Below are 13,968 nucleotides of genomic sequence, written 5' to 3' on the forward strand. Positions count from 1 at the left end.
TTGCAGCGTCTTCCACCAGTGCCAGCAAGGACATGGAGCTGGCCCAAGAGGAAGGGCCTGCCGCAAGGTCAGCAGCCATTTCCCGCCCCGCAGTGCTTCCCTTCACCCTGGGAGGAGAAGGTGGTGGGGGTGGCAAGCAGGGGCACTGGGAGGGGAAGGTGGGGCGGATGGCAGGGGTACCGTGAGATATGAAGAGTGAGGTCAAGGGTACCATGATGTCGAAAATGTTGGGAAACACTGTTCTAGCTTAACACAGTCTGCCCTCACCAGTAGCTCCTTTCCAGGGGCTTGGTCAGAGAACAGCCTTTCCTGTTGCCTGCTACTTTGGTTCTGTTTGATCATTAATGGTACCAGGGACTTAATCTGGGCCCTCTGCTTGTAAAAGTGGCTTGTCCCTGAGCCGCAGGCCTTTTGTTCACGTCTTGTGGCGTGATTTCATTGCTTCCCATTGTGGTTTTCTGTTTGCAACGGAAGTCTCCTGCTGCAAAGTGTCCTTGGCTACACCTATCCAATCCTCCCTTTTGCCTGCCCACCACTTCCTTTTCGTTTTTGTGCAACCTCCTGGGGATGTTGCCCACCCCCCCCCCCTCCTTTTTTGTGGTGCCGGCTTGGGAATATCGATAATGCAATAGGCCATGTCGATTTCACGAGTCTGTTGCATTATAGATAGACATGTAGCATAAAAAAAGAAGTCCTTTTGAGCCTTGCCAGAAGAGCTGTTGTGTGAAGAGTTGTCTCCGCTGGTCTGTGATATTTTTTAAAATTGCCTTTTCCCACTGCCTTTTCTTGGGCAAGAGTGTTCATCCGGCTCATACGTTCTCTTGTTTTGGAAACCACGGAGCTTCTCTGATCTGAGAGCCCGGTGACTTCTGAAGAGGCCAAAATGAGTGCATAATCAATAATTCAATCCTAAGGGAATGTGCGCTTAGTGCAAGGCAGACCACAAGTGCATACAAGGCTACAGATTTCTCCCCTAAACTTCAGAGCTTTTTCTATTTGCCCTGTAATTACCAGCTCAGTAAATAAGAAAGAACGGTCAAGAGGGAACTCTAAGTCTATATTCTCATGGATCTTTGGACACTGTATGTTTGTTATGTAATAGAATGTTCACAGTTCTCCTTTGTTGCGCGTGGTCTTGTTCGTGTTCCTTCAAAATGGTGTGTAGCGATTTGTGTTTTCTAGCAACATGGGACACAAAACCTGGAATATGTAAAAATGTCATTGCAGTTATCAGAGTGTGAGTTTTTATGTAACATAATAAGCAGCATGTGTTGTAACTTTCACCCTTCTAGCTGTCTGCAGTGGTCTGTGATTTTTCAAAAATTGTCCTTTCCCATTGTACAGCTTTAGGTAAGAGTGTTCATCTGGCTCATATGTTCTCGTCTGTGTGTGTGTGTGTGTGTGTGTGTGTGTGTGTGTGTGTGTGTGTGTGTGTGTGTGTGTGTGTGTGTAATCTGTGTCTTGCCTTTACTTCACTGAACTCACAATATTCTTAGAATTCGTAATACAAAGTTATACTGACATCAAAATTGGCAAATGATAAGTACAAGGCAGAAGTAGCAGAGGCCCAAAGGAACATACTTTCCTCAGTTCCACTGAAAAGCAGCATCAGAAGAAAACAGCAAACAAATGCAGTAATCGTATGACCCCTAAAACTATCCCCAAGAGCTCCGCCTTTGCTGCCTGGATCCCAGCAACAGTGGGGCAAGGTGAGAATGAATGGATGAATACATAATGCAAAAGAGGGGCAAACCAGTGAGGGCTGTCGCTGGAGAGAAATCCTCTGGATCTTCTTGCTCACTCTCCTTCCCTTTGTCTGCTCCACTTTGCTTCTTCCCCACCACTTCTGCTTTCTCCTCGTCACCCACCCACCCACCTGAGCTTTCTTTCTCTTTTTCCCCTCAGTGTTTTTCCCTCTAGATGCTCACAGCCGTTCATTTTCTTCTTTGACCAAACTTTACCAGGTTGCCTTCCCTCCAGTCCTCTTCCTGATCCTGCTGAGTTGCTCACTGGCACTTTGGTGACTGTCAGAAGAAAGATTTTCTTACAATTACCATTTGCGATCATGCGATTTAACTTCAGGGAAGACCCAGAAGTGATGTCATGCCCTCCTAGGAATCGCCGGAAACTCCGTGGTAAAACCAAATCATTTTTGGTGATTCCTAGAGAAAACTGCTGTCACTTCCAGGTTTCCCCAGGAGTGATGTCACTCCTCTTCTAGGAATCACCGGAACAGTAGAGTTAATAGCAGTTCCTTAAGAGGCATGATGTCACTTCTGGTTTCCCCAGAACTGATGTCACACTGTTGCTGATGTCCCTGTCCCTGTTCTGCCTGGCTTTCTGCTGGTTTCCAGGCCAAGCCTAACAGTCGTACGCCAACACACACACCCCTCTCCCATTTGTCAGGGAACAATTTGGTTAATGTAGCAATCCAGTAATTCTGCAGTCTTCCTGTCCAGTTTAATCTGGCAGTCTTGTGAATCTTTTGGAATTCTTGTTTTTAAAATAGAGATACTGTTTACCCTGTAGAGTGCATCTGCCTATTTTTTAATGTAACAGGGCTATCCGTTCCAGCAGAGCAATGGCGGATTTTCCCTCTCCTTCCATATATGCTGTGAGGGGTCTTACTTTTTTTTTCTTTAAGGAACTTCAGAAGGGCCGTATAATGGTGGAATTGTGTCAAAATTAAAATGTGGATAGTTCTTCAAAGTCCAGAATTTGCTTTTCAATGCTATAGAAATGTTAATGCTATTACTGGTGGTATATCACATTTGTCGCTGCCTTTCATAACCACCAACTTTTACTTTAATTTAAATATGTATCCAACAGGAAGGTTATTTTTAATTGTGTCTTGGATGAAATGAACCTGCTTTTCGCAGAAGTCTGTAGTTAATTGAAATGATATTGTTTACTTGTGTGTTTTGAGAGTCAAAATTCACATTGCCTCATACATGATTTCTGAAGCTTTTGCAAAACTGCAAGCGAGACAACATTGTATAGATTTATTGATGATGAGAAAATATTTTATAGGGTGGTTCTTGGAGGGGGAAAAGAGCAAACATGCATTCTTCTTAATAAATTATATTTACTTTGTTCTGCAAAGCATGTAACATTGAAAACAGATGTGTAGATTGTGCGAAAATGCTGGTTTTTTATCTTGTATCGGTGTGTCATCTCGTTGTTATGGAGCACGCATTGTATCAAAATATGAGTTGGGGGGAAAGAGTAATTTATTCTGTAGTTATCAGTCTGGATTAGAGCCTTGTGATAAAGTGGACTGCTTAAGAACGACTGCTCCCGCGCCTTTGCTCTGACAAATAAAAATGTTTAGAGAGACGCCACCAAATCTGTAACGCCGCCTGCTCTAGATTGTGAAACGTTGACTTTGCAGCTGTGTTTGTAGCCTTGTTTTTTCATGAACAGTTATCTGTTTTAATGACAGGTGGTCACTAGCTGCCAAGAAAAAATTCAGCACTGGTAAGTGAAAAATGTTTGAACGCATGCCTAAAATACCAATGAAAATAGCCAGCGGGTTGGATCCAGCCAGGCTTTTTCGCTCCAGAGTCACCCAGTGTTCCTCCTGGTTACTGCCTCCCGTTCCATGTGGCTTCTGTACACGTAGGCCACGATGCCCAGCAAATCATTTTCTGGTGGTCAAAGTGTACCCCCTTCTTTTTTCTGGGGAATTCAGATTAGCCTGTGCACTCCCACACACACCAGCTGGGTGACCTTGGGCTAGTCACAGCTTCTCGGAGTTCTCTCAGCCCCACCTACCTCACAGGGTGTTTGTTGTGAGGGGGGAAGGGCAAGGAGATTGTCAGCCCCTTTGAGTCTCCTGCAGGAGAGAAAGGGGGGATATAAATCCAAACTCCTCCTCCTCCTCCTCCTCCTCCTCCTCCTCTTCTTCTTCTTCTTCTTCTTCTTCTTCTCTTTTGCACCAGTAGAAAAGCCGATTGGATTCAACCCCATGCGTCCCCTTTAGAAAAACTGGGCAAGTCCTATAGTGTGGTTTTTAATGTAACATTTTTATTCTCCCCTAGTTTAATTAAATTGTACCCTCTTACATTTTTATGTGGCTGCTCTAATTCATCACTGTAATAGTAGTTTTAAGACGTGCCTCTCTTTTAAAAACATGCACACAGTCATTGCCATTTGTAGTCCTGAGCAGAGATACACTCCTCTAAGCCCATCAAAGTCAGTGGGGCTGGAAGGGTGTAACTCTGCTCAGAATTGTACTGAAAGTCTCCTAAACTCTTCTAGATCTCTACAGGCCAACTATTTATGTGCATTGCTGTTCCAAGAAAATAGAAGCTCCATTGTATGGATGGATACCTTTATAATTCTGAAAAGTCTACAACATCTGCATTGAAAAGTTTTTAAAATCCAGCCTTATTCTTCTTTTTAAAAAATATTGACTTGTTAAATAAAGAATGGCCTTTCTCCAGTTTTCTCTAATTGCTGAGAAAATACACTAGTTTAAACCTTAAGATGAACCTTCGAATACCGAGAGGCTCTTATTCCTTAAATTATCCTCTCTGGCCATTCTGCTTTTCTCATTTTAATGCTTTTTAGTAAATAGGAAACATCCTAGCTAAATAAAAGTTTCATACGGTATCCAAGGGGAAAAAGTATATTTAACGATTTCTTATGAGTTATTGCAAGAGAACACTTGATCTGAACAGATACCAAATTATTCTTCATCCATGCTGCGTTTGCTAGGGTTTTGCGGAGAGAACAACAGGAGCGCTCTTGATTATTGTCTGCAGGGTTATTTCAGACTCGCAGCAAACTGCCCCTCTTTAGCAAAGAGATTAAACTTTTGGTTATACACCATCGAGCATATATTTTAAATTTATTTTGAGGGGCCTTTTTCTTCATGCCCGAAAGATCTCTGAGCAAATAATTTATAGTTCATGTGTATTAAGTATATATATTTTGCGTTTAAATGCATATAAGCTGCAAGCAGCGGATAAGAAGAATGAGGGCGAGAAAAGATGCCAAGGCCGTCTATATGCCTCATTATATTAAATTGTGACTATTGGTTTGTAGAAAATAGTCCAAAACTAATATGTTTTGTTAATGTTTAACATTCAGAAGCTGCATTAATTTCCAATAAGATGGATTTTATAGTGATGTCCACTAGTGCCCCTGGATTCAAAATTTATCAGCGTTTCCATATTATGCTTCTGCTCGGCGTGGTCTTGGACTGTCCACACTAATATAATACAGTGTGGCATTTGGCATAAAAGCTGTGTACAGGCTGCAACAGAACACCGTTTTTTTCCCTAAAGCTATGGTCTAATGGGATAGCCAGGGTAATGTTAAGCTGAATAGTGGGAAAGGCTTTGCAAACATTTTCACCTTTTCCCACCTGCCGTTTTCATCCTCCTTCCTGGTAATTTTTTTGCTCCCCTTTATCTGGGGAACAAGGAGTACATTCCCATTATCAAGGCAAAGGTGTGGTGTTCCCTTATCCCAAACCAGCCATGCTTAGTTTGATTAGTACAGTGGTGGCGGACCTGTGGCACGGGTGCCAGAGGTGGCACTCAGAGCCCTCTCTGTGGGCACGCGTGCACAGAGTTCATCATGTGATAATAGTGTAATTATTTCAGGGAGATTATTAGCATTAAACCTAAGAACTAGTTTTGGGGAAGCAGTGTAGGTAACCCTGTTAAGCGCTATTAAACCCTACTGATTTTCATGGGAAGAACTAAAGCATGATCCTTTACCCGGGAGTAAGCTTGGTTGCTGGCAACGGGGCTTGCTTCTGAGTAAACCCTCCTAGGGTCGTGATTCACCCATTCGAAGCATTGCACAGTTGCTTCAAAGCAAAGCCACCGACTACCACCAAACTTATTCCTGAGTAATGCGTGCCTTGGAGCCAACCATTTTTCTATACTAAAACCTCAGTATTCAGGTTAAATTGCCATGTTGGCACTTTGCGATAAATAAGTGGGATTTGGGTTGCAGTTTGGGCACTCGGTCTCTAAAAGGTTCACCATCACTGGACTAGTAGCATGAGCAAAATTATGAAACATATTAGATTTAATTATTATGCATGGATGAAGTGTGGTGCCACATAGAGATGCCGGTATCCACGCCGCATTACTTCACAGGGGGATGCACACGTGAATTCACAGCTTGATTCCACATTCTAGTCCCACTGGTCCAGTTAAACTACATGTGACTCGAGCTGGGTCACGGATCAGCATGGCAAGGCAGAGAGCATCTCTCTGGTTGCCTGGACAATGAAGAGCAGTGGTTGGAGCAGTTTGGAACACCCAACACAATGAAGAATCGGGGGGGGGGGTTATTTTAGCAGTTTTTTAAACCCCTCCCCGCCCGAAAAGGCAGCATTCACATTGAAAATCCAGCTTTGCAAACAGTTGGCATAGCGCTAAACCAGAAGGCATACAGACTTCTGTAAAATAGTTTGTGAAAGAGTTCCAACATGTTAAAAATACATTATTTATGATATGCGCACACACTGTTTTTATGCCAGGATTCAAGAATATCTAAAAACTTTGATCAGACGAAGGTCCCTTTTTTTGCAACCGTGACAATTCCCACCCCCAATTTTATATTCAAATCCCAATTTTTTTTAAAAAAATGTGATTATTTACCTTGCTGTTAAAATTCATTGTCCTTCAGAGTTGATAGTAACCCGGCTATAATTTTCCTACAGGAAGAAGGTGGAGAGTGACTATGAAGCTCTTCAAGAACGACTGAATACATTGCCAGATAAACTCTCATATGATATCATGGTAGGTATTGTGGTGTTTGGTGAAAATACTGGACAGATATTTTTACTGTTACCGGGGCACACACAGTGTTCGTGACCCTCTAACCATGGTTAAAAACTTATAAGTGCCTTGAAAGTTCATGAGCTACTACTTCTGCCCTCTTTTTATTGCATATTCTTCTTTCTGTTCTCCCTTCCCTTTTAGAAGGGTACAACATCATAGGTACATTAATTTTGTTTCTAACAATGGTTGCCCAAACCAAAGAATACAAATATCCTTCTAACCCTGGTTGCAGCTCTGGTTAATATTATCACCAGGATAGGCATTGATCTGTCTGTAACTTCAAAAAGGGAATGAAGAAGGGGAAGAGTCTTGCAAACAGGAAGGGGAAAGGAGCATACAAGCCTTTGGGTGTGTCCTTGAAACCTAACCATGGTAAGGATATTTGGAATGTTATATCTGCACTGGATAACAGTGTTTTACTTCAGGTATCACCATATTATAGTTAGCAGTGATTGATTACAGACAGTGTTAAGTGTATGTTTTCGTCTCCTCCATCTACTTTCTTAAAATCTGTAATAAATTATAACCTCAGAATTCTTGACAAAGACAAAGTCAGACACATTTTATAAAGCCTATTTATTATATGGAAGGTTGTAATTAAATCTGCAGTACATAATAATTTCCTGTGAGGTGGAGGAGAAGCAGGCAATCATATTCCCTGATCCATGGAATTTTAAGACTCAGATACTGATTTGTATGGGAAGCTAATTTTTGTTCTAGGATTCTTTGCTCTTGTCATAGAGCTTCCCCTGTGCCACTGCCGCCCCCTTAAAATACTTCAAGGCCAAGCCATATTTAATCTCCAGGCACATGACTTTACTCTGAACAAGTAGCCATGGGGATCAGGGAGATTATTATTGGGGCTGCAACACTAAGAAATGGGGGTGTCTCCTTCTCTTTCCTAAAGCGTTTCACAATATGAAATGTCCCTTTTTTGCCCAGGTTGTGTGGTGGAGAAAAAGAAAAGATGCACTGTGCCTCATTTTCCTGTCTTCCTCCAGTAACTCAAAGCATCCAGAGGGGGGTGGGGGTGTCTGCTTAAAGAGATCACACAGCAAGGGAAAATGTTTTCAAAACATTTTCACAAAAGAATCACTAGGGAACAGCATGGGGGTCTTGGGGCCCAATCTTATGTGTGTTATCTCCAAAATTGGTATACTGTTGTTTTGTTCCAAAACATCCAGTACTGGCCGCAAGTCTCAGAGGGGGGGTTATGGATGAATCTTAGGCTCATTCTGCACATGCAGAATAACGCACTTTCAAACTGCCTTCAGTGCTCTTTGAAGCTGTGCGGAATGGCAAAATCCAGTTGCAAACAGTTGTGAAAGTGGTTTGAAAACGCATTATTTTGCGTGTGCGGAAGGGGCCTTTGATTCTGTTGTGTTAGCATACCCTTAATTCCTTGCCTTTCTTTTCTGCATTGGCAGGTCCCCTTTGGTCCCCTTGCTTTCATGCCAGGAGGCACGATTCGCCACCAATGAGGATGCTGTTCTTCTTGAGGGACAACACAGTTCGCAAAAATGTTCAGCTTCGCCAGGCCAGCGGTCTAGTGGAACACAGGAAAAAACGTAGGTACCTTCTCCATGACAGATATCAGTTTCTGAAATGCCTACTAAATAGCCCATGTGGATTGAAAATCTCCCACAGGTTAATGGTTTACATTTGCACTACAAATAAGGACTTCTTTATTGTGTTAACAAAGAATGGGTCGGAATACAAACTTTCGATATCTATTGGTAATCGAACCTCTGTGTTTGCGTGCAACTGTTTTGTGTGATTCAGTGCTTCAGCTGAACTCATGAAATGGCAATACTTGATTACATTAACATATGGTATTGTAATATTTCTCAACTATAAATGGCAGGAGGCAGTCGTTAATACAAATATTGGCACTTGTCAAAATTAATTACTGGTGCAAAATGCATTAGCAAGAAGCATTGCTTTTATATTCTTTTTTAATGCATGTTTTGTTTACTTAACACTTCTGTGTTTTAGTGAAGAGGTTACTGGAGTAGTTGTGTGTCTTTTGCAATTAGCGATGTGCTTTTGTTAATTTTTTTAACCTTAAAAAGTCTGCATAGAAATTTTAGCAAATCCCTCCCCTCCCGGCTCCCAGATAATTCCAAGATGGTAATGTTTGGCTTTTTAAGCCAAATTTGATTTCTATCCCACACAAGAGAGAGAATATAGAATGTCAGAATTGCTGGGCAGTTAAGATGCAGCACGCCAGATAAATGGGAAAGCATCTTTAGAATCTATGTGGGTTACTGATGGGAAAGGAATTTGGATTGGATCCAAAGGTGTCCTTCTGATTGATTGATTGGTGGGTTGGTGGGTTGGTGGGTTGGTGGGTGGGTGGGTTGGTTGGTTGGTTGGTTGGTTGGATTTTAAACCGCCCATCCCCGAAGGGCTCTGGGCGGCGTACAGCAGGCCTGCAACAACAATACATAATAACATTAAACACAGCAGGCTAAAAACAACATTTTACACATAAAAACTAAGGTAATTAAAAACAATTTACAAATCTATAACCATAAAACACAGCAGCAGCAATAATATATGGCGCCCGATCCCAAGGCCAGGAGGGGACAGTACTGATTAGATAGTATATCAGGCGTGCCAGAAGGAGTTATGTAGTTGGATCCAACTCAAATTTTGATTCCCCCCATTCTTATTTGTACAGCGCTGCTTGTGTTCAGAGTGTAGCAGGTGGGTTTTGGGATGCTTTAACATTTTGAAGGGAAAAAATTAAGTGTAGGGAGCATTCAGAAATATGATCCTCAGAAGTTAGAAGCGTGCAGTCCAAGTCTACGAATAAAAACATACAAAAAAAACCACTGCTGGATCAGACCAGTGTCCCATCTAATCTATCATCTTGTCTCACTCAGTGGCTAACCAGTTCCTCTGGAAGTCCAACAACAAGACATGCACTTTGCGGAAGAGCAAAATCAACTTGCAAACAGTTGTGGAAGTGGATTGAAAATGCATTATTCTGCATGTGCGGAAGGGGCCATAAAGGCTGAAGCCTTCCCCTGATGTTGCCTCCTGGTTCTGAAATTTACTGCCTCTGAATGTGGAGGTTTCCTTTAGTCGCAATGGCTACTAGCCATTTGACAGACCTGTCCTCCATGAGTCTGCCTAGTCCCCTTTTAAAGCCACCTATGCCTACCACTACATCCTCTGGCAGTGAAGTTCACATTATAATAACTCATGTAAATAAATATTTTCTTTGGTCCATTCTTAATCTACTCTCGATCAGCTTCATTCTCATTCTGCTTCATAAGTAGCCGAGGGTGTAGTTCCCGTATTATAAGCACATGAATGTATCTGCTTTGAATCTCTGCAATAACAAGATATCTGATCTTGGGCAGAGTTGTTGACTGATGAGGTGAAAGTATGAGCACTTAATTAATCAAGAGTAATTTTTAGAAGAAGAAGAGTTTGGATTTATATCCCACCTTTCTCTCCTGTAAGGAAACTCAAGGTGACTTACAAGCTCCTTTCCCTTCCTCTCCCCACAACAGACACCTTGTGAGGTCGGTGGGACTGAGAGAGTTCCGAAGAACTGTGACTAGCCAAAAGATCACCAAGCAGGAATGTAGGAGAGCAGAAACACACAGATAAGCCTCTGCCACTCAGGTGGAGAGTGGGGAATCCAACCCGGTTCTCCAGATTAGAATCCACCTGCTCTTAACCACTACACCACACTGGCTCTCAGTTTTCTCCCAAACATTTGTTTTGTAATACTTCTATATGACCAGGGTGATGGACTCAAGAGTCCAGATTATATTGTCCATCAGCGGAATTCAACCTTTCTGCTTGTGGGTACACCAAAACCTGAGGAACTATATGATGGGGGTCCGAGGCGGGAAGGGAAAGTTGGTGGAAATTGCAAGTTTAGTCTGTATCCCATCCAAAATTTTTAAAACAAGCTTCATCAATTGTCTATCTATACCCTGTCCATTTTTACAGGTTGTGGATTAGCTATGTTTTATAATGTGAATGGGAAAAACTGCATAAATTCTCACCAGAATAAGAACTCCAGATACTATGTAAATCTGATTGTTATTATTAAAGAGATTAATTCTGTGAACATGGCAAAGTCAGGATGCAGCAGCAGTGGCGTAGTGGCTAAGAGCAGTGGCTAAGAGCAGGTGCACTCTGATCTGGAGGAACCGGGTTTGATTCCCAGCTCTGCCACTTGAGCTGTGGAGGCTTATCTGGGGAATTCAGATTAGCCTGTACACTCCCACACACGCCAGCTGGGTGACCTTGGGCTAGTCACAGCTCTACGGAGCTCTCTCAGCCCCACCCACCTCACAGGGTGTTTGTTGTGAGGGGGGAAGGGCAAGGAGATTGTGAGCCCCTTTGAGACTCCTACAGGAGAGAAAGGGGGGATATAAATCCAAACTCTTCTTCTTCTTCTTCTTGAAAAAGGAATTGTAAAGGCTAACTGTATGGGCTAATAAGAGATTCCTTCTCCAATTGTGAGCCTATCAAATGTCCATAATAAACATCCTTTTCCGCATATTTTTTTGAGTCTTGACAAAAGTTGCAGCTTCAATAATGCCGCAATAGAATAGAAGGGTGCTGGCAAGCAGTTTTTCAAAGCTGCCAGCAAATTGTATTTCTTCTTGGTGTCTAATTATAATCAATTAAGTAAATATTTCTTTTAATAATCTCAAATATCTGTTATTTTGGAGGACCCCCAACAAAAACTTTGTTAAAACCCAGATACCGTTACTTCAGTGCCAAGTCCTCCTACAGGAACCTTTAAAAGCAAGGAAAATAACAAGTTACATCAAAGGAAACTTCTTTGCTGCGCCTTAACACCCACGTGTCAAATTAACGGCTTTCGCTGACAACTTAGTACCTCCACAATATGTTGCTCTCCACCTCCAACATATTAGGGTAAAATATGCACTCACTGCAATTTTCCAGCTCTCACTGAAGACGACAATTGTGTTCCAACCAAAAGCTACTTTAGCTTGCTTTTACACTATACATACACTCACGTAAGTGTGTGATGAGTTTTGTTGTGCATCGAATGCTATAGTTAAGGACAATTTATTCTGTGTGGGTTTTTTTTTAAACCAACCACTCTGAATTGTTACTTATCAGAGTGATCTGATGTTATGGGGATGTAAGATATTCACAATAGTATGTCCATTGGACGGAATTCATAATTAAATTCTTACATTTTCCTCCAACCCTGTATCATGCATCTGCCGATTGGTCAGTGCCAGTGCTGTCTCTGCCCAAAATGCTACCACCACCCACACATCCTTCTCCAATGATTCATGTGGGTTGCATGGCAGAGAACGTTAGTGGTGATGTGCCAAGCAGGTTGGGGAAAGGATGTGCGTTCAGGTGGCAGTGGTGGCACGTGCGCATTAAGTCAGTGGCAGCGGGCCCCACCAAAAGCCATAGACCCTGAGCAACCCCGGCACTGTCTCTGTGTATTAGAACTGATAGGTGGTGGGGCTCCTTTAGCCCAGATACGACCAAAGATGCTGATGACTGTATTTGTGTGTGTGTGTGGATTGAATTTGTGAGCAAACACAGCCTCAATGAAGTTGACAGGATGGAGGGCCGAGGGGTAAAACATGCAGTATTTCATTAGCTGCTGCTTTCTTGGATTCATTAGTAACCTTGAAGAAACGCAGACATCAGTGCTGTGCCAGCGCTGTAGCTTTCCTGCCATTCCTATTGGGTTAATTCATTAATTAAGCTAATTGATTATTAATTCTAAATATCGTGCCTCATCCAGTGTTAAGCTACATGTTTCCTTTGCCGGCTTATCAGTGTAGAGTTCACCTGAAAGCCATGTCAGCCCTCCCTAAGATGATCAAAGGTGACAAAGTTGGACAACAGTCTCGAATGTCATCCTCTTTAAAGACTTTAAGAAGCTTAAACTTCAGAGTAGGAGGAGAGGGAGATGCTCTGAAGGCTTACTTTAACAGAGCATCCTTTGCTGATGCCTGGAATTATATCTTCCTTAATGGATGTTTTCCTTTCACTGTGGAGTAAGAGAAAGGAATATAAAGGTTCTATAAATGCTTCTGTTACAAGATTTGGAAGTCATGTTTGAAAGCCAATCTATCCAGTGCACAGAGTGAGGCCGTAGACTGAGGTGGTAGAATTCTGGACTGTACCACTACAGGCTGCAATTGGAGCAGTTTTAAAAACTGTCCCACATAACAACAGCCCACTCCGCACAGGCCAAAAACCACGCCCCAGAACAGTAAAAACACCGTTCCAGGGGCGCACTTTGCACAGCTGCTGCCTCTGCAATGAGGCAGCCCCGTGCTTCCCCCCTCCCCAACTGCAGGGAAATGCTATTTTTGAAACTCACTCAATGAGCAAGTCTTTTAAAAAAACAGCGCTCTGAACCTGGAGTTGAGCGAATGGCACTGGGTCAGAGGTGCTGCTGTTAGGGTCCTCCATTCTGTTTGTAAACTTCTCTTCTCTTCCCTGCGCAGCTCCACAGGGATGAGGGGATAGGCCTCCTGCCCTTGGACCCCTGAGGCATTGCCATGGCCAAGGGGCATGTCCCCTCTTCCCTGCAGAGCTGTGCAGGGAAGAGGTGCCTCTGTGTGAAGGTGCTGCCTTGGGCTGCGGTAGCTCTGGGACCGCCCGCACGGGAGCATGAGAATGGTCTTGGGGCTCCACCGGCATCATATATGCCGGTGTGCCACCGCTACACAGGCCTGTGCACAACAAAAGCAAAGCTCTTTGCACGCTATCATATCTTCTGTCTAAGGTTCTGTTACGTGACAAAGCAGTTCCGATCCGGAAAGGCTGCTTAGTTGCTATAACACAGAAGTATAATTTCTTTGGCCACAAAGTAGAAAGTAATTTCAAATACATCCCAGGGATTAGGCTTTGCAAAGAAGCAAAATGTTGGATGAGAAATTTAACACAAGGCTTCTTTTTAAGGAAAAAAAATGGCTCCTGAATAGAATCAAAGGGATCACTTGTACTTCTGTAAAATCTATTTGCTTCATCAAGATACGATAGAACCCAGTAGTGAAGTCTAGTAGACCTTCTTTCTAAGAAAGAATGCTGCCCTTCAAGCCATTTGCATTTGTATTGTTTGGAAGAGACCGGGGAGTACTATTCTATTAACATTATTAGCTTAAGACTTAATTGTAACCTCTTG

At 42.7% G+C, this 13,968-nt stretch overlaps 1 protein-coding gene across 1 annotated transcript in view; it reads left to right on the forward strand.

Annotated features, from left to right (window-relative positions):
• The window catches only part of URI1 (URI1 prefoldin like chaperone), a 48,255-nt gene that overhangs the window by 17,056 nt on the left and 17,231 nt on the right, over positions 1-13,968 (forward strand). Inside the window, 5 exon segments of the mRNA XM_048515584.1 lie at positions 3,443-3,477; positions 6,686-6,764; positions 8,234-8,278; positions 8,280-8,336; positions 8,338-8,374. Coding sequence (XP_048371541.1) covers positions 3,443-3,477; positions 6,686-6,764; positions 8,234-8,278; positions 8,280-8,336; positions 8,338-8,374 — 253 coding nt within the window.

The sequence above is a fragment of the Sphaerodactylus townsendi genome, linkage group LG14 (assembly GCF_021028975.2).
Source record: "Sphaerodactylus townsendi isolate TG3544 linkage group LG14, MPM_Stown_v2.3, whole genome shotgun sequence".
Classification (NCBI taxonomy): Eukaryota; Metazoa; Chordata; class Lepidosauria; order Squamata; family Sphaerodactylidae; genus Sphaerodactylus; species Sphaerodactylus townsendi.